At 36.6% G+C, this 24,786-nt stretch overlaps 1 protein-coding gene across 7 annotated transcripts in view; it reads left to right on the top strand.

The window, feature by feature from the left end:
* Positions 1 to 17,108, top strand: part of CCDC138 (coiled-coil domain containing 138) — a 98,631-nt gene extending 81,523 nt beyond the window's left edge. For 6 of the 7 annotated variants that reach the window (XM_041754130.1, XM_041754128.1, XM_041754129.1 and 3 more), the window contains 2 exons: positions 14,702 to 14,840; positions 16,619 to 17,108. In XM_041754130.1, coding sequence (XP_041610064.1) covers positions 14,702 to 14,840; positions 16,619 to 16,784 — 305 coding nt within the window. In that variant the 3' untranslated portion in view covers positions 16,785 to 17,108. Of the gene's footprint in view, positions 1 to 14,701; positions 14,841 to 16,618 lie in introns of those variants that run through there. The other variant, XM_041754134.1, reaches the window with a different exon arrangement.
* Positions 17,109 to 24,786: the final 7,678 nt, after the last annotated feature.

The following is a 24,786-nucleotide window of genomic DNA, read 5'->3' as shown; positions in this document are numbered from 1 at the left end:
GAGAGATACTCAAGATTACTTGTTTAAGTGGGTAGATTTATAGTTTACTTTCATAGGATTTTTCTTTCTTTTTAAAGATTTGAGAGAGAACGTAGGGAGGGACAGAGGGAGAGAGAATCTCAAGCCAACTTCTTGCTGAGTATAGAGCCCAAGACGGCATGACACAGGGCTCAATCTCATGATTGAGCAATCTAAGATCTAAGATCTTAGATCTCAATCTAAGATCATGACCTGAGCAGAAATCAAGAGTTGGATGCTTAACTGACTGAACCACCCAGGCACCCCCATAGGATTTTTCTTAATGAGGAAAACAAAAATTTTATCAGATGCAAATGTCTATTCGTTAGAAACAAATCTGTCTGAATATTTCTAACAAAGAAGAAATCTTATAGCCAAAGGAAAACTAAATATAATTTATCAAATAGTGGACCTACTTGGGTGAAATGACTTTGTGGCACCATAACATTCACATTTGGAGAAATAATGGTAGATAAAGTCAACAGGTGTTAGTTCATTCACACATGTTCAGATTATGCTCAAATCCAAGGTTATCCTTTCTTGTTCAAATTGAGTAAATAAAGCAATTTCTAATGTCGATTGCTAGAAAGCCATATCATTTTTAGTGATGGAAAACTTTTGGAAGATTAGAAATGAGTGAATCTTTGAGATCTCTGACCGAAGTATATTTATTTGCTTGATATATTTTTCATTTTTAATATAAATCCAGTACCTGATGTTAACCAGAGAAATGTGTTGAAGAGATTAAATGATTGATAGATAAAAATGCAGCAAATACTTACCTAGCTGTTGGTTTTCTGTTCTGTTTTTTGAGAAAGAGATGGGATTTGAGATGAGAAACTCATTCCACCATATACATAATTTCCACATGCCATTTTTTTTTTAAGTTTCTAGGAAAAAGTTGTTGGAAGAGAAATCTTGGTAGAATGGATTTGCAGATGCTTATCTCACAATGGGACTTGGTAGCCAGCTGTGCGTGAGGCAGTATGTTTCAAGCATTGTGTTTGCAGTGCTTTGGTGCTGAGCCTAGGGCTTCCTCCAATGTCCATTTAGGGCTTTGGAGCAAGAGGCTGGAGGAAAGTGTCAGTAGGGCAAGCTCTAGCCCTGCAGTACTCAAAGTGCTTAGTATTGGTTCTCTAACACAAGTTAGTATAGAAACAGTATTTAAAACCTGTATGGTAGTTGTCAGATTATTAATTTTATCAAGTTCAATGATAACTTAAAACATTTGGATTTGGATTTTGTATGTTTGTCTTATTTCATTTCTAATGTTTTCTAATGGTATTGTAAAAAGATAAATTGGGACACCTGGGTGGCTCAGTGGTTGAGTGTCTGCCTTTGACTCAGGTTGTGATCCTGGGGTCCTGGGATCAAGTCCCGCATCAGGATCCCCACAGGAAGCCTGCTTCTCCCTCTGCCTATGTCTCTGCCTCTCTCTCTCTGTCTCATGAATAAATAAATAACATTCTTAAAAATAAGAAGATAAATTTTGAAAAATTTATTTGAACAAACAGTGACTCCAGTAGGCCAGCACCAAATCTGAAAATGGTTAGGGGTGTGCTCTGCAGGTGGGGCCTAGAGCAGAGGTCTTTATAGAAAAGACAGGGAAGCAAAGCAAGGAAATTATTTAATTGGCTGTAATATAAATGTTTGCCTTGTTGGGGCAAACATTTAATTAAAATTTAATTAGTTGGCTGTTATGATAGTTTTTTCTGGAGGCTCATTTTCTCCAATTTGAGAAACTCTAGCTGACTTTGATGGTTAGTTTTTCTTGAGTTTCATTTTCTTAGATTCAAGTGTATTGACTGTATTAGAATTTGACTTGTAAAATGTCAAGGTAGGGTATCCTGCTGAAGGCATGAGAGCTCCCCAGTCTATATAGCCTTTTTGTTGGACTTTTATATTTTATTTTATTTATTTTATTTTATTTTTATTTTTTCCTCATCAAACACCAACCTTACCAACAAGATTTTTTTTTATTGGAGTTCAATTTGCCAACATATAGCATAACACCCAGTGCTCATCCTGTCAAGTGCCCCCCCACTCAGTGCCTGTCACCAAGTCATCCCAACCCCCCGCCCACCTACCTTTTTACTACCCCTTGTTTGTTTCCCAGAGCTAGGAGTCTGTTATGTTCTGTCATCCTCACTGATACTTTCACTCATTTTCTCTCCTTTCCCCTTTATTCCCTTTCACTATTTTTTATATTCCCCAAATGAATGAGACCATATAATGTTTGTCCTTCTCTGATTGACTTACTTCACTCAGCATAATACCTTCCAGTTCCATCTGCATCGAAGCAAATGGTGGGTATTTGTCATTTCTAATGGCTGAGTAATATTCCATTGTATACATAGACCACATCTTCTTTATCGATTCATCTTTCGTTGGACACCGAGGCTCCTTCCACAGTTGGCTATTGTGGACAATGCTGCTATAAACATTGGGGTGCAGGTGTTCCGGTGTTTTACTGCATCTGTGTCTTTGGGGTAAATCCCGAGCAGTGCAATTGCTGGGTCGCAGGGCAGATCTATTTTTAACTCTTTGAGGAACCTCCACACAGTTTTCCAGAGTGGCTGCACCAGTTCACATTCCCACCAACACTGCAAGAGGGTTCCCCTTTCTCCACATCCTCTTGTTGAACTATTTTAAACAGTATTTTATCTCTTGCATTCTGTATGCCAGATTGAAAATCTCAGACCAGTTCTTACAATAGTTTGAGGAGCAATACAATACTTCATCTCCACCGGATACTTCATGTTAAGCTGTGTTGTAGTTTGTACTGCTACAGAGTGATTGTTTTTTTCTTGTCCCCCTTGTGCTTTTCCCCAGAAGATTCATCTTTTCAGATATGAGAAATGTTATTAGCTGCATTGGTATTTACGGTTTTTTGAAAGCTACTAAAATGCATTTCTTTTTTTAGAAAATGATCTAGATATATTTTATTTTAAAATACATTTGAGTATAAATTGAGATCTATTCATTGATATACCTCAACTTATATGTTATGAGCACATTTTTTTTTAGATTGAGGGTTTCTGATAATACCTCTTTTAGGGTGTGAGTATATATAATAACTTAGTAGTGTTGATTTTAGAAAATTACTTTGTGGTTTTTCTTTTTCCTGTCAGTGGTTAAAAGTGATTATTCACTTACCTGGGGTTAGCTGTGTAAGAATTTGAGTCTTATTTTATTTCAAAGAGTACTTTCCTTTTCTTATCCGACTTAGTTTAAATAGAAGGATTTAAGTTTGTATTTGTATTATTTAGTTCATTCTATTTTGTGGCCTAAAAACTGCCCGTTTCCATTCCCTTATTGTTTGTAATGGTTTTTCATTTAATTTTCTTGGGTTTTCCAGATACATAATCATATTATCTATAAATACTATTTCTTCCTTAACAATCTTTATAATTTTATTTTGCCTTGTCTCATTGAATTTGGGTGTCACCTTTAGTACAATGCTAAATAATAGCAATGGTAGTAAACATTTTCATCTTAGTCCTCATTTTAAATGAGAATGCTTCTAGTGTTGTTTCATTAAGCAAAATGTTGCTGGCTTGGGTTGAGATACATATATCTTATCATTTTAAGAAAATATTCATCTGTTCCATGCAATTATATTTAAAGGTAGGTAGATGTTGAATTTTGTCAAATGAACTTTTAGTATCTATGGAGTTTGATATATCCAAAAAGGATCATGTGATTAATAAAGGGGAAAAAATGATAATCTTGGGACACCAGGTGGCTCAGCAGTTGAGTGTCTGCTTTTGGCCCAGGGTGTGATCTTGGAGTCCCAGCAGGATTGAGTTCCACTTCAGGCTTCCTGCATAGAGCCTGCTTCTCCCTCTGCCTCTCTCTCGGTGTCTTTCATGAATAAATAAATAAAATCTTTAAAAAAAAGTGATAATCTTTAGATTACTAAAATAAACTACATTTGGCCATGTGATGTTTTTCTTATAGTGTACTGCTGATTTTGTTTGTTTGCATCGCAAAGGAAAATAATAAACTAGTCTCACTTATGGTTACCTACTCAAAATCCTAGACTGAATATTAGCATTTACATTTACTGTAACAGTTAAAATACTCAGTTGTATTTCCTGTTAGCATAATTCTTAAAGGCCCCTAGGATTTTGGGAATGGTAAATGAGCATTGGCTGCAGTTTAAGTCACCAGCTGCGCACCACCTAATGAGAGAATCAGCCTGTCCTCTGAAGCTTTGAAGCCAGGCATTGATTTCTCTCTAGCTATAAAGTCCTGGGTGGCATCTTCTTCCAATAGTAGACATTTCATCTACATTGAAAATCTTTTGTTTAGTGTAATCACCTTCATTATCTTACCTAGACTTTCTGGATAATTTGTTGCAGCTTCTACATCAGCATTTGGGGCATCACCTCCTACTTTTATGTTATGGAGATGGCTTCTTTCCTTAAACCTCATAAGCCATCCTCTGCTAGCTTCAAACTTTTCTTCTGTAGCTTCCTTTCCTCTTTTAGGTTTCATACAATTAAAAAGAGTTTAGAGCCTTGCTTGTTTAGGCTTTGACTTAAGGGAATGTTTTGGCTGGCTTGATCTTGTATCCAGACCACTATTTCTCCATATCAGTAATAAGGCTGTTTTGCATTCTTATCATTCATATACTCACTGTAATAGCACTTTTAATTTCCTTCAAGAACTTTTCCTTTGTATTCACAGCTTGGCTAACTCTTTGGTATAAGATGCCTAGCTTTTGGCATATCTTGGCTTTCAACATACCTTCCTCAATGTCTTCCTCTTGCTTTTACTTGAACATGTAGAGAGCATTGTAGGGTTATTAATTGGCTTGATTTCAATAGTGTTGTGTGTCGGGGAATAGGGAGGCCTGAGGAGAGGAGGGCAGACGGGGGAATGGTGGTTGGTGGAGCAGTCAGAACACACACAGCATTTATCAGTTAAGTTCAACATGTTATATACAGATGTTGTTTGTGGCCCCCCAAAACAATTAAAATAGTAACAACAAAGATCACTGATCACAGATCACCATAACAAAAATAATAAGTCAAAAATCATAATGAAATATTGTAAGAATTATCAAAATGTGACACAGACACATGAAGTGAGGAAATGCTGTTGGAAGGATGGCACTGATAGACTTACTAGGCACAGGGCTGCCACAAACCTTCAATTAGGAAAACAAAACAACCCCACCATATCAGTGAAATAAATGAAGTGAATAAAACATGGTATGCTTGTAGATAAATGATTACCCGATGCTCTGAGAAATTACATGACTTGTTTAATGTCACATGGTTATGGACAGGGTGGTGATGAGGAATAAGTAAGTCTTTCAGAAAAAGGAGGTAGAGACAAGGGAGAAGCTTCCCTTGGACTTAGGACCCCAGAATTGAGGGATTCCAGAGCAGAAAGTAGTTGCAGCACTCACTATGTCCCAGGGATTAAGAAAGAAAGAAAGAAAGAAAGAAAGGAAGGAAGGAAGATGGGGTTGGTTGCGGGGGAGGAACAGGAATTTGGAGACTAGGAACTTTGCTTGGGATTGTTCTGTTCTGAAGAGAGATTGTCTCTGGACTAGCACTTCTCCCACTTAGGCACCTGACAAACTCCTACTTGTCTTTCAAGTAGTAGGTCATCTTCAGTGTGTTTTACAACCTGCCTTGTTCCATAAAGGAATGAAGGTAGACTTGGAAAAAACTAAAGAGGGGAATTTATGTAGAATTGGGTGTTTTCAAAAGATTGCCTATGTATATCCTTCTTACTGTTGCTTGTTTACTTTTTAAGAATTTATTGACCTTTATTCAGTACAAGGATGGGCAGCTGACATTTTTTGGTTGATATTGAATGTCACGATGTTACAACTTTTGAAGATTTATTTATTTTAGAGAGAGAAAAAGAGTGGGCAAGTAGGGGAAGGGGAGTGGGGAGGAGGGGAAGAGGGAATGAATCTCAAGTGGACTCCACACTAAACCTGGAGCCTGTTCCAGGGCTTGATCTCAGGACCCTGAGATCATGACCTCAGCTGAAATCAAGAGCTGGCTGCTTAACTGAGCCATTCAGGCACCCCAGCTTTTAACTTTTGAACCATCAGAAGTAGAAATACAAAAAGCCATACTATCTAAAAATTATATATTTTGTCCCTTGTAATAACATGTTAATATATATATATCTGAGAGTTGAGAGTTTGCTTTTAAAATAATTTTATTCTAATTACCACTTTGCCTTAGAATTCTGAAAAGAAAAAAAAAGAATTCTGAAAAGATTAAAATAACTGCTATCTGGAAAATACAGACTTAGATTCTTAGCATATGAACTACATAAAGTATTCTAATCAGTTAACAACAGGTTGATCTCTAACATGCAGAGACATAATCATTACCAAAAAGTGCACTGAACTGCTGACAGCACATACTTTTTAAAACATACAACCACTTTTGAATTGGCAGATCTTGAATAAATAATTCTCTTGAGAGATTTCAGTGATTGACTTTTAAATTAATAAGAATGTGTTTATTTTAAGTTGCCCACTAATACAGTATTTTGTCAGATATTAGTGTAATGTTGGTACAGGGAGTTTTTATGCCACTTTCCCATGACTTGAAAGTAATGGGTAACTGAGATCGAAGACTTAAGTACTGCCCACCAAGCTTATGAACTGCAAATTTACATGAAATACTGTGACTCAGGAAAGCATTGGAAATAATTGTTTTCAAGAGATAATTTAGTCCTTTGTGGCAAACATTATGGGCTGGCTTCCCCATCACCATTCTCATCTCTTTCTCCTTCCCTTGCTCTCAGCCCTCTTGCTGGCAGGAATGTCCACATGTGTCCTGCATGTGAGGTTGGAAATCCACTGAGAGGTTCTGAGACACTTTATGTTTTGATTTTCTGATAAGAGGGAACAGATGATAAGTACTATTCTTACTTGACTCCCTTCTTTTGCCTTGTTGTCTAGAGCCTTTTGACCATGAATTACACATGAAGAAACAGAGAGTCTGAATTTGGGTTTTTGATGACACTGTCTTGTCCCTGAACCAGTTACAGGAAGTGCCTCCTTTTAAGAGAGAACCAAGAATCTGTTTGATTAAGCCACTATAAATTGGACTTTCTGTTACATTTCCAACTGAACCAACATATACTTCACATCATAATTGAAGTTAGTTTTATTTTACCCTATAAAAATTCTGTTTTCTTTAAAGTCTTTCTTTGGAAGGTAAAATTGTATAGGTTTATCATTTTAAAATTCAAGTAAAGACAGGTGTCAGCAAAATGGTAGACTAGGATGCTCCAGGCCCTCATTCTTTCACAGAAACATCAAATTAACAACTATAGACTGACTAAATTAATTTTATAGGAGCTCTGAAAACTAGTCAGAGATCTGTAGCAGTAAACCTAATGCACATTCAAAAAAAGCCTTATTCAAAACATTAAGAAATTTTGTTACTTTTTAATTGTCTTTACACTACCCCACCCCTGGTGTGGTACAGGGCAGATGGGAGAGAGTGGCTCATCCCTGTTCCTTCTTTGAGACAGAAAAGACAGTAGAACTAGTATGCAATATTCTGGCCTTTCCGGGTGGTCCAACGGATTGGGTTCTTCTCTCTTGCCTGACTCAGAGCACAGACTGGGACATATGCAAATAGTTTGGATCTCAGACTGAAGGCGAGAAAGGCAGTGGTAAGTACCATGGCGCTTGAAAGCTGCACGAGAGTATAGACTTGCAGATGCCTGGGACAAGAAATTATGGACAGAAGAGTACAGTACAACATCTGAGGTCTTGAGAATAAGCTGGGGTGAGACTCTGGGAAATTAAGACCTATAAAAGTAGCCAGGGGGAAATTAGTAAGGAAGAAGCACATTCATAGGCCCAGATAGGACTTATGCCTATAAAAGACCCGAGAAGACCTTAGGCCTTAGGCCTGGTACTGTTCCCAAAGGCTCAAGTTACTGCTAATTAATGAAGAAGATCTTTCATCCTGGTCTGCAAAGACTAGGAAAGGTGGCTGTTTTTCAAATGATAAATTTTCAGAAAAAAAAAAAAATCACAAGGCATACAAAGAAACCGAGAACATAGCCATTCAAAGAAACAAAATAAATCTTGAAAAATGTCCCCAGAGAAACATGCAGTACACTCATTCAGCAAAGACTTTAAAGCAACTATCTTTTTTTTTTTTTTTTTTTAAAGCAACTATCTTAAATACACTCAAAGAGCTAAAAGAAGACCAAAGAACCAAAAGAAATCAGGAAAATTATATATGAAAAAGTGAGAATTTGAACAAAGGGCAAAAATTATCAAGAACCAAATAGAAATTCTGGAGCTGAAAAATACAGTAACTGAATTTTAAAAACACTAGAGAAGTTTAACATCAGATTCATAGATTCATACAGGCACAAGAAATAATGAACTTAAAGACAGGACATTTGAAGTTATCAAGACTGGGGAGCAAAAAAGAAAGAATGAAGAAAATGGAACAGATCAGAGCCTAAAGGACTTATGGGACATCATCAAGCAGATTAATATGCACATTTTGGTAGTCCCAGAAGAAGAGACAGAGAAAGGGGCAGAATAATCTGCCTCTTCGATAAACTACTTAAAGATATAATGGCTGAAAATTTACCAATGTGAGGAAAGACATAGTTTTACAAATCTAAGAAGCTCACAAAATTCCAAAGCTCAGTGAACCTCAGGAAGAGCCCAAAGAGCCCACAGAGAAGATACATAATAATTAAACTCCAAAAGTCAAAGATAGAATCTTGAAAGCAGCAAGGGAAAATGTGGTATATACATAACGAGGAATATTATTCAGCCTTAAAAAGGAAGGAAATTTTGGTACCTGCCACACCTCAAATGAACCTGGAGGACATTATGCTAAGTGAAATAAACCAGATACAAAAAGACAATTTTTTTTTCAAGATTTTATTTATTGGGGCACCTGGGTGGCTCAGTGGTTGAACATCTGCCTTTGGCTCAGGTCGTGGTCCCGGGGTCCTGGGATCCAGTCCCACATCAGGCTCCCCACGGGGAGCCTCCTTCTTCCTCTGCCTATGTCTCTGCCTCTCTCTGTGTGTCTGTCATGAATAAAAATAAATAAATTCTGAATAAATAAATTTAAAAATTAAAAAAATAAGGATTTATTTTTGAGAGTGAGAGATAGCAAAAGTAAGAGAGAGCACAAGTGAGAGGGAGAAGTAGGCTCCCCAGTAGGCAGGGAAAGGAGCCTGATGTGGGGCCCAATCCAGGACCCTGGGATCATAACCTCAGCCAAAGGCAGATGCTGAACCATTGAGCTGCCCAGGGCCCCCCCAAAAGACAAATCTTATATGATTCCACTTAGGTGAGATACTTAGAATAGTCAGATCTACAAAGAAAGAAAGTAGAATGTTGGCTGCCAGGATCTAGGGGGACAGATGGAAGTGGGTGTTAGTGTTTAATGGGTACAGTTTCTTTTAGGGAAGATGGAAAATTTCTGGAGATGGATGGTTGCACAACAATGTGAATGTACTTAATACTAACAAACAGTACACCTAAAAATGGTTAAAATGTAAGGGTTTGGGGTTTTTTTTTGCATATTTAACCACAATTTAGAAACTAAATATAAATAAGCTTTTAGAGCTAAAAAAAAAAAAAATGAGACCAAGAAGAAATGTAGAAAGCATGTTTTTTTTAAAACATCACCATATAAACTTCATCATTTAGTAATCACCATCATTAAATATTATTTCAGATACTTTTCTGTAGTTGTACATATGAAAATATTGAATGGATAAACAGATGAAAATACTGTTACAGAAATGGGATTTATTATACATGTACTTAATGAAAATTATTTTTTAAAAGATTTTATTTATTCATGAGACACACAGAGACACAGGCAGAGGGAGAAGCAGGCTCCCTGTGGGGAGCTCAATGCGGGACTCGATCCCAGGACCCCAGGATCACAAACTGAGCCAAAGGCAGATGCTCAACCACTGAGCCACCCAGGAGTCCCATGAAATCTATTTTTTTTCAAGCTTTTATTTAAATTCCAGTTAGCCTACTGAAATCTATTTAACAGGAAAAATGAAATGGATTTGAATTACAAATGCTAAATGAACAAAGAAGGATGAAGATTGAAAGGGCCCAATAGTGACTCAGGAAAATTTGCCTCCGAATATTCAACAGCAAGATATACCCTAAACTTCAAAGATAAAAGTCATTAGCCACCTAAGCAAAAGAGTAAATTAACAGGAAAAATGGAATGGATTTGAATTACAAATATTTTATATCAAATTCCTTCTGTTAAGAAAAGGTAAAAAGCATTGAGTCTCTCTTTTTCTTTTTTTATTGTAAAGTAATATAACAAAATTCACCATAGTAGTCACTTTAAAAAATTAATTAACTAGTTAATTTAGAGAGAGAGCATGAATAAGCAGGGGGAGGGGCAGAGGGAAAGAGAGAGGCACAGAATACCAAGCAGACTCCGTGATGAGCATGGAGCCCAATACAGGGCTTGATCCCACAACCCAAGAGATCATGACTTGAGCCAAAATCATGAGTCAGATACTCAACCAACTGAGCTACATAGGCACCCCTACCATATTAGTCATTTTTAAGTGTATCCTGTCTTTTAAGTATTGTTTTCAGTTTTAGCCATTTATTGGCTCCCAGCCAGGAAAGATGAAGATAGCAGCACTGTGCACTTTCCATCTCTCCTTCCTCCACTTCCCTTTCATTATCACAGTTCATTCTGTTCTGTGACTACAACTTGCACATGTGCTTCATACTGGTTTTCCTACTACTTAAATTAGTTTTACATTCAGTTATATTAAGTGCTCAGGAATAGTTCTTTTACTGTGACTTCTGCATTTTTCTGTGTTATTTTTTTTAAAAGATTCTATTTATTTATTCATGAGAATACACAGAGGAAAGAGAGAGAGAGGCAGAGACACAGGCAGAGGGAGAAGCAGGCTCCATGCAGGGAGCCTGACATGGGTCTCGATCCCGGGTCTTGATCCCGGGTCTCCAGGATCACGCCCTGGGCTGAAGGCGGCGCTAAACCGCTGAGCCACTCGGGCTGCCCTGTGTTCTTATTTTTGAATAATCACTTAATTGCTCCCTCTCCCATGTGTATCCTACACCCCTCCTCCCCAGTTTAGGAAGTGCTTGTGGGTGCTGAATCATTTCATGTTTGAAAATGATGGCCTTTTTGTACTTAACAAGATCGTGCCTGAGTATATATAGTAGGTTTAGAGCTCCCTTTCTTTTGTTCAAAATTTTGTAAACTATACTTTTACTGTTGCAGAGAAGTGAAAGGATAGCCTGATTTTTTCCCTGTTAGTGATAATTTACTCTTTTGCTTAGGTGGCTAATGACTTTTATCTTGGAAGTTTAGGGTATATCTTGCTGTTGAATATTCTGAGGCAAATTTTCCTGAGTCACTATTGGGCTCTTTCAATCTTCATCCTTCTTTGTTCATTTAGCATTTCATATATATATACTTGACCCCTTAACACAGGTTTGAACTGTGCCTATCTGCTTCTATGTGGATTTTTTTTCCTATAAATACAATATAGCATGTAATTCTTTTTTTTTTTTTTTTTTTTTTTTTTTTTTTTTTTTTTTTACGATAGTCACACACACAGAGAGAGAGAGAGAGGCAGAGACACAGGCAAAGGGAGAAGCAGGCTCCATGCACTGGGAGCCCAACGTGGGATTCGATCCCAGGTCTCCAGGATCGTGCCCTGAGCCAAAGGCAGGCGCTAAACCGCTGCGCCACCCAGGGATCCCTAGCACTGTAATTCTTTATAGATCTTGGATACTAGCCCTTTATCTGATATTTCATTTGCAAATATCTTCTCCTATTCCTTAGGCTGCCTTTTAGTTTTACTGTTTCCTTTGCTGTGCAAAAGCGTTTTATTCTGATGTCCTAATAGTTCGTTTATGCTTTTGTTCCCTTTGTCTCTGGCAACACGTCTAGTAAGAAGTTGCTGGCGCCGAGGTCAAAGAAGTTGTTGCCTGTGTTCTCTTCTAGGATTTTGATGGCTTCCTATCTCACATTTAGGTCTTTTATCCATTTTGAGTTTATCTTTGTGCATGGTGTAAGAAAGTGGTCTAGTTTCATTCTTTTGCATGTCATGGTCCTATTTCCCAACACCATTTGTTGAAGAGACTGTCTTTTTTCCATTGGATATTCTTTCCTACTTTGTTGAAGATTAGTTGACCAGAGAGGTGTAGGTCCATTTCTGGATTCTATTCTGTTTCACTGATCTATGTGTCTGTTTTAGTACCAGTACTATAGTATCTGGGTGATCACAGCTTTGCAATATACCTTGAAATCTGGCAGTGTGATGCTTCCAGCTTTGATTTTCTTTTTCAAGACTGCATTGGCTATTTGGGGTCTTTTATGGTTCCATAAATTTTAGGATTGTTTGTTCTAGCTCTGTGAAAAATGCTGGTGGTATTTTGATAGAGATTGCATTAAATGTGTAGATTTCTTTGGGTAGCATAGACTTTTTAGCAATGTTTGTTCTTCCAATCCATGAACATGGAATGTTTTCCCATTTCTTTGTGTCCTCTTCAGCTTCTTTCATCAATGTTCTATAGTTTTCAGAGTACAGATCTTTTATCTCTTTGGTTAGGTTTATTCGTAGGTATCTTACTGTTTTTGGTGCAGTTGTAGATGGGATTGATTCCTTGATTTCATCTTCTACTGCTTTGCTATTGATGTATAGAAATGGCAACAAATTTCTGTACATTGATTTTATATCTAGCGACTTTGCTGAATTAATGTATTAGTTGTAGCAGTATTTTGGAATCTTTTTGGGTTTTCTACATATTGTCTGCAAATAGTGAAAATTTTACTCTTTCTTTGCCGATTTGGATGCCATTTATTTATTTATTTATTTATTTAAAGATTTTTTATTTATTAATGAGAGACAGAGAGAGAGAGTGAGGCAGAGACACAGGCAGAGGGAGAAGCAGGCTCCATGCAGGGAGCCTGACATGGGACTCGCTTCCGGGACCCCGGGACCACACCCTGGGCCGAAAGCAAGCGCTAAACCACTGAGCCACGCAGGCATTCCTGTCTCATTGTTACTGTATAGAAATGCCACTGATTTCTGTGCATTGATTTTGTATCCTGCCACATTGCTGAATTGCTGTATGAGCTCTAGCAATCTTGGGGTGGATTCCTTTGGGTTTTCTGTATACAGTATCATGTCATCTGCAAAGAGGGAGAATTTGAATTCCTTGCCAATTTGAATGCCTTTTATTTATTTCTGTTTTCTGATTGCTGAGGCTAGGACTTCTAGTACTGCTGTGTTGAATAACAGTGGTGAGAGTGGACATCCCTCTCGTGTTCCTGATCTTAGGGGAAAGGCTCCTAGTTTTTCCTCATTGAGAATGATATTCGCTGTGGGCTTTTCATAAATGGCTTTTATGATATTGAGAGATGTTCCCTCTAGCCCTACACTTTGAAGAGTTTTAATCAGAAATAGATGCTGTATTTTGAACTCATAACCACCTTAACAGATCTTTTAGTTTTCACTATTGCAAACTTTACTGTGGCCCTAATTATCAAACCTGTGCATACATTCGATTCAGACACAGTCTCAGAGGCAGGATTGCTGAATCAAAGGATATCCCCACTTACATTGCTTTTTTTTTTTTTTCTTACATTGCTTTTGATACAAATTTGCCAAATTCCAATTATTTTATTTCTACTGAGGTTGAATATTTTTCCTGTATTTATTCCATCGTGATTGCTTGTTTGTGCTCTTTGCTCATTACTGAAAATATTAGATCAATCTTTTTCTTACTGATTTATTTATTTATTTTTCTTACTGATTTATAAGAGCTTTTTTTAATAGTATCAATCTCCTGGCAAATATATTACAAGGGAATTTCTTCCCAATGCCTCTGCCTCGAGTTTGACATTTCCCTTTGTTTTTTAGAGCTTTTGCCTTTTAAGTTTTGTAGTTGTTTTTTATACAGACCTTACATAGACATTAAAATTTTTTATTTTGTAAAATTTTTCAGTCTTTTATAAATCTTTTCACCCTTTGGCTTCTGTGCTTAAAAAGTTATTGCCCGGCTATTGATTATGTGAATTGTCACTCAAATGAAATTCTTAAATGTAGAATATTTTTTTAAAAATGCTATCCCCAAAGTATTTCTTACTGTTAATTACTTTTAAACTCAGCCTACTAGGGATCCCTGGGTGGCGCAGCGGTTTGGCGCCTGCCTTTGGCCCAGGGCACGATCCTGGAGACCCGGGATCGAATCCCACGTCGGGCTCCTGGTGCATGGAGCCTGCTTCTCCCTCTGCCTGTGTCTCTGCCTCTCTCTCTCTCTCTCTCTCTCTCTGTGACTATAATAAATAAATAAAAATTAAAAATAAATAAATAAACTCAGCCTACTATTATGAACTTCTTGAAGAATGACCTCCCCACATTCTTTCAAACATGAGATTTCTGCTCCATAATACCTACTGGAGGTTGGATCTTTGGTTTGCCTTGTTCTACAACAGCCATTAGAGATTTTCTTTTTTCAAATGACTGTATTGTTGCCCCAAAGTTTAAGTATGAAAGAATGAAAGTCCAAATCAGTACTTGATGAACCACATGGTACCAGTACCACATAGTTCTGGTTTATTTTGTTATCACTTTCCCTTCCAGCTACTTTGTAACAGTAAAGCCATGGTGTTTTGTTTTGCAGAGTCCCTGCAGCCCTTCTTGGAAGCCTGTAGCAACACTTTGTTTTTCCGTACTTGCTCTGTGCTGCTCCGAACGCCTAAACTTGACCTTCAGATTCTAGAAAAGCTCAGTATTATCCTGCAGAAGCTTTCCAAAATCAAGTAAGGATTTTTTTATTTCCAATATTTTTTTATTGAAAGACATATTATTGTGAGGATTTAGGCCTTTCTGAATCCTATACTGGTTCAATGTTATTAAATAATGGTTTCCAATATATGTAGAATCTTGAGATTCTTGAACTATTAATGCATGTCTAAGATACATACTCAGTGATAGATGAGAATCAGAGTGTCTGTCTAGGCATGTCTTGTTTCTGTAGTTCATTTTTGCTAACTAAACTTTAGGAACCATAGAGGATGCAGAAGTAAGCAGTTTTTAGCAACCAAGTGGTAGTATCAGAGTGAATTATTACACACTGATACACTGTAGTACCACAGATAAAAATAAAAATATATCAGATCCTATTGACATACTGAAATGAATTTGGGGAATGAGAATGAAGCAGGCAGAAGAGATTTAAAATAATGTTGGTAACTGGTTTTATTTTAGGAAATAATTATGGGCTTATTATGCCACTAATTTGGATATCATTGTAAGAACCAAGGGCTTTTTATATTTCCTCTTCTTTCCCCTGATGCAAACATTGGTATAACCAGTTTTTAAATTATAAATAAAGGACACAGATTTTAAGCTTTATTTTCCTGATCCTGGTATAGTCTAGCTATACCAGTCTATAGTTTCTTTGGAGGTGGATTAAACGCCTGTCTCATGTTGTAACAGTAAAATTTTGGTTTTGGTTCAGCTCTTCTGCCCCTGCCCTACCTTTCCTCTCACCTGTGATTTGCATGGTCATGAACTTAGATATGTTACCAGGCCTCAGTATACTTGCATAGTAAGTATAATACATCTTAAAATTATCTGTAGTTGTGTGATAGAAGGTCCATATGATCTGCTTGGTGCCTAGCACACAATACCACACCACAGTAAGTTATTGTCAAACTCTAACCTCATACTCAGCAGGTTTTGGACTGGTATCAGTTAAACTTACCAATTCATCGTCTTCCTTTGCTTGCAGACTGACTGTACCATGGTTGTCTTAATTTATAGTCTGTAAATTCTCAGGAAGAGCTGCTGTTACGAAGCTGCAGTAACGTTATTTAGGTTTAACTGGGTCTTAGGTATTAATTCATGGGATTTTTTTTTTATGCAGTCCCAACTTGCAACCATACCCTATTCCTCCTGTGTGTTATAGCTTATGTTCATTTTAGCCAGAGATAAGAGCTGAAACAAAGCCCCTGCAGGAGGGCTGGGAACAGCTGATGTGCAAGCAGGTCTTCAAGTAAAGCTTTAAAACCACAGAGATGTGAATCCTTTTGTATTAAGTGGGTGGTTACTTAGGTTATTTAATAATCTCTTTCAAGAGGTAAACATATGGAGACAGGGAAATAAATGTGTTTCAGATGTTATTATAACTAATTGAAAATGAAATTACTGATTATTAGAAGGAAGATGGTTGAAAAGATATTTTGTAGGTAAGTCAAAAGGTAACCCAATACTCTGCTTAAAATAAAATGATCAAGTGTTTTATTCTTTTTAGCTGTGAGGAAAAATTCTCAAGCATTTTGATGGTGATGAGGTTGCAGATTTAAGTATTATAAAGCATATTTTGTTTTTCCTTGAATACTTTTCCACTTTAGGCTTATCTCCTAAAACCAGTTTTGTCTGTCTCAGCATATTAATCCTTTAGTTACCTATGTTCTGCACTGTGTTGAAACCAGGTGCTGTTTGCCCATATTTACAAATAGATGACCTCTCCTTGTCATTTCAGACAAACTCCTTAAGAGTGCCCGACTAAGTCAATATACTCATTCTCTTACAGGAGTAATAAGAAGCTCTTTGAACTTTTTACTATTCATCTGATGCTTCAAGAATTACAAAGGACAACACATCCAGAGCATGCCTTTCTCTGTATCAACCTAAATTCTACTCTGTTCAATTTGGGTTTGACAAAATGCAACTCCTTGACCTCCAATGCAAGCCATTAGATTAGCTGATTATTATTTTATATATATTATATGTGTGTTGCTTATTTGTAAGATTGTAAAAATTACTAAACAAGTCCACCAAGTAAGTTATCAGTACCATCATTTATCATGAAAAATAGATTTTTTTAAATTTTTAAAATGAAATCTATAGAAGCTATGGAATTTTTGAACTCTTTCAGTTCAACTAAGGTAGTACTCACTAATGTATAAAATGGAATTTTCAGAATTAATGACATTGGGGTTACTTTTTGTAAGAATGTTTTAGGAAAATTTTTTAAATTATGTGATTATTTGGAATAAAATCGGTGTTTGTGTGGGAAAGAAGATTAGATCATATTGTCATTCTTTCTTAATATGTTCGCAGTTTCTTCTTTTTGAAGCAAAAGTACATAACTTTTACCTTCCATCTTCATATCATAACTTTTGTATATATCCTAGATTCACAAAAACTGATTTTTGTGCATTCACAAAAACTGCTGTTCAGAGTATTTTAAAGAAAGAATTTTTTTCTATTTTTATTTTTTCCAAAATAATTATCACCAAAGTATATATGTACAACAAAAATCTTAAAAAAAAAAAAAACCTGAAAAATAAGCAAAAATATCTTAGTCTGAACACCCGGGGATATTTCTTGCTACAGCCAAAGATGAGTGAAGTAGCCACAGGTCAGGGTAAGGTAGAAGTGGTTGGATTTGGGGCAGAATACTGCAAAACTAAGAAAAGGAGCATTGTCCTAAACACTCATAAAATTAAGTTCTCTCAGTATATAATCTCATTTCCAGGAACTGGGAGGAATTTTCAGGAAACTTTTGATCTCTTCAAAAGAATATAAGAAAATATGCTGTTTGTGAAGCAGAAACAGAAAGCCATAAAGAGAGAACAGGGTAAGGTGAGTATGGTGACGCTTACAGGAACTAAATGCAGAAGCAAAAATGCACAGCAGACACAAAAATATATCATTATTGACATATCAGAAAATAGAATCAGTGTCACGAGAAAAAAAAAAGCAGCTCTCAGAATACAGAGTACCTAGAGATGGTGCCAACAAGAGAGTGGACAGCTGATGGCAGAACAAATGTTGGCACTTTAGCATTGGATATTTGATGTTTCTGAAAGAGAACAGAACAGGTGGAGCAGAAGCCTTGTTCAAAGAGTTGAATAAAGATTTGGGGGGGGAAAAGACTTGGGGGACCGAAGAAAGACCTACATGTAGAGATTGAATGAACTCATCATGTTCCAGAAAAATCGGTGAGAAAAACATTCAATAATTAGACACATCCTGTAATTTAGACACAAATTATAATTTAATTATATAAGTATTAAATTATGAGGATAAGGGCAAGAACAAACAAAAGCCAGTTACCTGCAAGAGAAGAAAAACCCAGAGAGCGTCATGGAGTGCCAGGAGTTGATAGGAAACTATCCCTTCAACTTTTGGAGAGGGAAATTTTTAACCCAAGACTTTATACCTAGTGAAGATACTTGCACAGGTGAAAACAATGGAATAAAGACATTTTCAGATATGCAAGTGTTCAGAAATTATACCGCTTCTTGAGAAAAGAAGCTACTTAGATTATTCTAGCCAATTTAGACATAAAAGAAAATTGGGTTTATTAAATCCACCTCATACCAAAAGACTGTAGTGAAACTGAAACCACTTAAATATAAATAAATTTAAATAATTGTAAATCTCTTTATGAAATGGAGTGAAAGTTAAGTTCTTCAAAAGGATAAATAATGGGAAAAGCAATAATTTAGTGATACTTGGATAAACTTTATTAACTGGTATTAAAAGCTGAAAATTACTGAGACCCTGAGATTGAGGTATAGATGGAGGAGGAAGTAAGTAAAGTTTTATATATTCATCAGAAATAGAGTCAAAATTAACTTTGACAATTAGAGAAATGAAGGATAAAGGAATGCTTTTGGAAAAGGTCAAGGTAACTATTAAAATTAAAGACAGGAGGGGGATTCTATAATAGAAAGAGGAAGTCCAAGGGAACAATCCACAAAAACAGGGACTGAATAGGTATCATGATGACACCAAATTCACATCTTTCAATAGTAACTCTGAACGTGAATGGGCTTAATGACCCAATCAAAAGGCGCAGGGTTTCAGACTGGATAAAAAAGCAAAACCCATCTATTTGCTGCTACAAGAGACTCATTTTAGACATAAGGACACCTACAGCCTGAAAATAAAAGGTTAGAGAACCATTTACCATTCAAATGGTCCTCAAAAGAAAGCAGGATTAGTCATCCTTATATCAGATAAAGTTTATCCCAAAGAGAGTAGTAAGACATAAGAGGGACACTATATCATACTTAAAGGATCTATCCAACAAGTACCTAACAATGAATATTTATGCCCCAAATGTGGGAGCTACCAAGCATATCAATCAATTAATAACCAAAGTTAAGACATACGTAGGTAATAATACGCTTATACTTGGTGACTTGAACGTAGCGCTTTCTACAATCGACAGATTTTCTAAGCACAACATCTCCAAAGAAACAAGAACTTTAAATGACACGCTGGACCAGATGGATTTCACAGATATTTACAGACATTTATATCCAAACTTAACTGAATACACATTCTTCTCAAGTGCACATGGAACTTTCTCCAGAATAAATCACATACTGGGTCACAAATCAGGTCTTAGCCGATACCAAAAGATTGGGATTGTCCCCTGCATATTTTCAGAGCATAATGCCTTGAAATTATAACTAAATCACAAGAAGTTTGGAAGGATTTCAAACACGTGGAGGTTAAGGACCATCCTGCTAAAAAATGAAAGGGTCAACCAGGAAATTAGGGAAGAATTAAAAAGATTCATGGAAACTAATGAGAATGAAGATACAATCATTCAAAATCTTTGGGATACAGCAAAAGCAGTCCTGAGGGAGAAATACATCACAATACAAGCATCCATCCAAAAACTGGAAAGAACTCAAATACAAAAGCTAACCTTGCACCTAAAGGAGCTGGAGAAAAAACAGCAAATAGATCCCACTACACCCAGCAGAAGAAGAGAGTTAATAAAGATTCGAGCAGAACTCAATGAAATAGAGACCAGAAGAACTGTGGAACAGATTAACAAAACCATAGTTGGTTCTTTGAAAGAATTAGTAAGATAGATAAACCATTAGCCAGCCTTATTAAAAATAAGAGAGAAAAGACTCAAATTAATAAATCATGAATGAGAAAGGAGAGATCACCACCAATACCAAGGAAATACAAATGATCTTAAAAACTTATGAGCAGCTTTATGCCAATAAATTAGGCAATCTAGAAAAAATGGATGCATTTCTGGGAAACCACAAACTACCAAAACTGGAACAGGAAGAAATAGAAAACCTGAATAGGCCTAAAACCAGGGAGGAAATTGAAGCGGTCATCAAAAACCTCCCAGGACACAAAAGTCCAGGGTCAGATGGCTTCCCAGGGGAATTCTATCAAACGTTTAAAGAAGAAACCATACCTATTCTACTAAAGCTGTTCAGAAAGATAGAAAGAGATGGAATACTTCCAAACTCATTCTATGAGACCAGCATCACCTTAATTCCAAAACCAGACAAAGACCCCACCAAAAAGGAGAATTATAGACCAATATCCCTGATGAACATGGATGCAAAAATTCTCAACAAGATACTAGCCAATAGGATCCAACAATACATTAAGAAGATTATTCACCATGAAAAAGTGGGATTTTTCCCTGGGATGCAAGGCTGGTTCAACACTCGTAAAGCAATCAATGTGATTGATCATATCAGCAAGAGAAAAAACAAGAACCATATGATCCTCTCAATAGATGCAGAGAAAGCATTTGACAAAATACAGCATCCATTCCTGATCAAAACTCTTCAGAGTGTAGGGATAGAGGGAACATTCCTCAGCATCTTAAAAGCCATCTACAAAAAGCCCACAGCAAATATCATTCTCAATGGGGAAACACTGGGAGCCTTTCCCCTAAGATCAGGAACAAGACAGGGATGTCCATTCTCACCACTGGTATTCAACATAGTACTAGAAGTCCTAGCCTCAGCAATCAGGCAACAAAAAGAAATAAAAGGTATTCAAATTGGCAAAGAAGAAGTCAAACTCTCCCTCTTCGCAGATGACATGATACTGTACATAGAAAACCTAAAAGACTCCACCCCAAGATTGCTAGAGCTCATACAACAATTCAGCAGTGTGGCAGGATATAAATTCAATTTCCAGAAGTCAGTGGCATTTCTATACACTAACAATGAGACTGAAGAAAGAGAAATTAAGGAGTCAATCCCATTTACAATTGCACCCAAAAGCATAAGATACCTAGGAATAAACCCAACCAAAGAGGTAAAGGATCTATACCCTAAAAACTACAGAATGCTTCTGAAAGAAATTGAGGAAGACTCAAAGAGATGGAAAAATATTCCCTGCTCATGGGTTGGAAGAATTAATATTGTGAAAATGTCCATGCTACCCAGGGCAATTTAGACATTTAATGCAATCCCTGTCAAAATACCATGGACTTTCTTCAGAGAATTGGAACAAATCATCTTAAGATTTGTGTGGAATCAGAAAAGACCCCAAATAGCCAGGGGAAAATTATAAAATAAAACCGTAGCTGGGGGCATCACAATGCCAGATTTCAGGTTGTCCTACAAAGCTGTACCCATCAAGACAGTGTGGTACTGGCACAAAAACAGACACATAGATCAATGGAACAGAATAGAGAATCCAGAAGTGGACCCTCAACTTTATGGTCAACTAATATTCGACAAAGCAGGAAAGACTATCCACTGGAAAAAAGACATTCTCTTCAATAAACGGTGCTGGGAAAATTGGACATCCACATGCAGAAGAATGAAACTGGACCATTCTCTTACACCATACACAAAGATACACTCAAGATGGTTGAATGATCTAAATGTGAGACAAGATTCCATCAAAATCCTAGAGAACACAGGCAACACCCTTTTTGAACTTGGCCACAGTGACTTGCAAGATACATCCATGAAGCCAAGAGAAACAAAAGCAAAAATGAACTATTGGGACTTCATCAAGATAAGAAGCTTTTGCACAGCAAAAGAAACAGTCAACAAAACTAAAAGACAACCTACAGAATGGGGGAAGATATTTGCAAATGACCTATCAGATAAAGGGCTAGTATCCAAGATCTATAAAGAACTTATTAAGCTCAACAGCAAAGAAACAAACAATCCAATCATGAAATGGGCAAAAGACATGAACAGAAATCTCACAGAGGAAGACACAGACATGGCCAACAAGCACATGAGAAAATGCTCCGCATCACTGGCCATCAGGGAAATACAAATCAAAACCACAATGAGATACCACTTCACACCAGTGAGAATGGGAAAAATTAACAAGGCAAGAAACGACAAATGTTGGAGAGGATGCGGAGAAAGGGGAACCTTCTTGCACTGTTGGTGGGAATGTGAACTGGTGCAGCCACTCTGGAAAACTGTGTGGACATTCTTCAAAGAGTTAAAAATAGATCTCCCCTACGACCCAGCAATTGCACTGCTGGGGATTTACCCCAAAGATATAGATGCAGTGAAACGCTGGGACACCTGCACCCCGATGTTTATAGCAGCAATGTCCACAATAGCCAAACTGTGGAAGGAGCCTCCGTGTCCATTGAAAGATGAATAGGTAAAGAAGATGTGGTCTATGTATACAATGGAATATTACTCAGCCATTAGAAATGACAAATACCCACCATTTGCTTCGACGTGGATGGAACTGGAGGGTATTATGCTGAGTGAAATAAGTCAATCAGAGAAAGACAAACATTATATGGTCTCATTCATTTGGGGAATATAAAAATTAGTGAGAGGGAATAAAGGGGAAAGAGAAAATGAGTGGGAAATATCGGAGAGGGAGACAGAACATGAGAGACTCCTAACTCTGGGAAACAAACAAGGAGTAGTGGAAAGGGAGGTGGGCGTGTGGGTGACTGGGTGATGGGCACTGAGGGGGGCACTTCATGGTATGAACACTGGGTGTTATGCTATATGTTGGCAAATTGAACTCCAATAAAAAAATAAATAAAAAATTAAAGACAGGATAAATATTTCCAACTGAAGAAGAAAAAATGTATAGTCTTAGCAAAAAAAATAGAAAAATAGTAACTTGTAAAGAAGAAAACTATTTATTAGGATAAATAAAAGTATAAAAATTGTAAATTTTATTCTGTGTTAGCCTCTGCAGATAAATTTGAAAATCTGGATGAAATGAACTATTTTCTAGAAAACAAGATATCTGCAATATAAAAATCAGTGAAGGGGATCCCTGGGTGGCTCAACGGTTTAGCGCCTGCCTTTAGCTGAGGGCGCAATCCTGGAGTCCTGGGATCGAGTCCCGCGTCAGGCTCCTGACATGGAGTCTGCTTCTCCCTCTGCCTGTGTCTCTGCCTCTCTCTCTCTCTCTTTCTCTCTCTCTCTCTGTCTATCATGAATAAATAAATAAGTAAATCTTTAAAAAAATAAAACTAAAAAAAATCAGTGAAGTCTTTGATAAAATTTTGGAAGAATTCTTTTTAAAAATGACATCAAGAGGCACCAAAGACATCTGCCTTTGGCTCAGGGTATGATCGGGGGTCTGGGATGGAGTCCCATATCGAGCTTCCCACAGGAAGCCTGCTTCTCTCTCTCTATGTCTCTGCCCCTCTCTGTCTCTCATGAATAAATATATAAAATCTTTAAAAAATTAAATAAAATAAAAATGACATCAAGTCCAGGTGTTTTACAGATAAATTGTATTTAACATTTCAAGGAAGAAATACTTATTAAATGCATGTGAACTGTCCCAGAGTGTAGAAAAAGCATCCTAAAAAAAAAAAAAAAAAGTATCCTAATTCATTTTATACAGTTAGCATGAACCCAGTACCAAAAGTGTCAAAGGAAGTTGGAAAGAATTAAATAGATTCAAAAGTCTAAAGAATTATGAGCAAATCAATACCAATCATTTATCACCAGAACAATCCATGAGCAAGTACACTAGCATGCATTCTAGAAAGGTTGGCCTTCTGGTAAGAAAAATATATTTTATCCCTAATTCTACCTCTGAAATCAATAATACAGTATATATTAATGAAATTGAATTTAAATAAATTTTTTAAAAGTATATTTTACTGTATTTTTAAAGGAAGAAAGTCATATCGTTATTTTAATAAATGCCTAAAAATGTTATAATTCAGTTTACAGCTCTGATAAAACTTATTACAATGTGCCTAAAGGAATATGAAATCAGTAACAAATTTACTATGAAGCAGTATAAACATGCTTCAGATGAGGAATAAAGAAGTTCACTGAGGAAGCATAACTTTGGGAAAGGAGAATAAAAAGATCAGATGAAGTGATTACTTAGAATGGTCCACATTTACATGGACATGGGGCTTGAATTCACACTGTGTTGACAGTCAAAACAGTTAAGCAGAGAATCTGGTTGAAATAAGTCCCAGACTGGTTACTCTCAGGAGCTTGTGAGAAGCATCCCAGACCTTAGAAGTTTCCTCAGATAAGGTGCCAAGGAACATGAGTTCACAATGAACACGCACAAGTGAGACCAGAAATTACAAACAACAGAATAGACTCACAACTAAGATACAATAATACAACATAAATTATGTTCAGTGGTTTTAAAGAAACAAGATATAATTAGAAATAAAATGAAACAGAAGATTAATAATTGTCTTGAAAAGTTTTGGAAAGTAACTTCTACTAGTGAAAATAGTGAAATGAGAAATTCAAGATATGATTTAAAAGAAAAATGGTTGTAGAAATTACACAGAATGCCCATAGAGAAACGAAAAGTCTAAGAGTATGTATTACATGAAGGATAAAGCATAAGGAGATCTAACATATATGTAAATGGGTTCCAGAAGAAGAATGGGGCAGAGATAACACATGAAAAAATAATGACAGAATAAGTTATTGAGAACTGGTGAAAAATACGAATCCCAGTTCAAGAATCCAAACAGGTTAA

Source organism: Vulpes lagopus, chromosome 5 (assembly GCF_018345385.1).
Source record: "Vulpes lagopus strain Blue_001 chromosome 5, ASM1834538v1, whole genome shotgun sequence".
Lineage (NCBI taxonomy): Eukaryota > Metazoa > Chordata > Mammalia > Carnivora > Canidae > Vulpes > Vulpes lagopus.
This window is presented reverse-complemented; position numbering and strand designations above follow the sequence as displayed.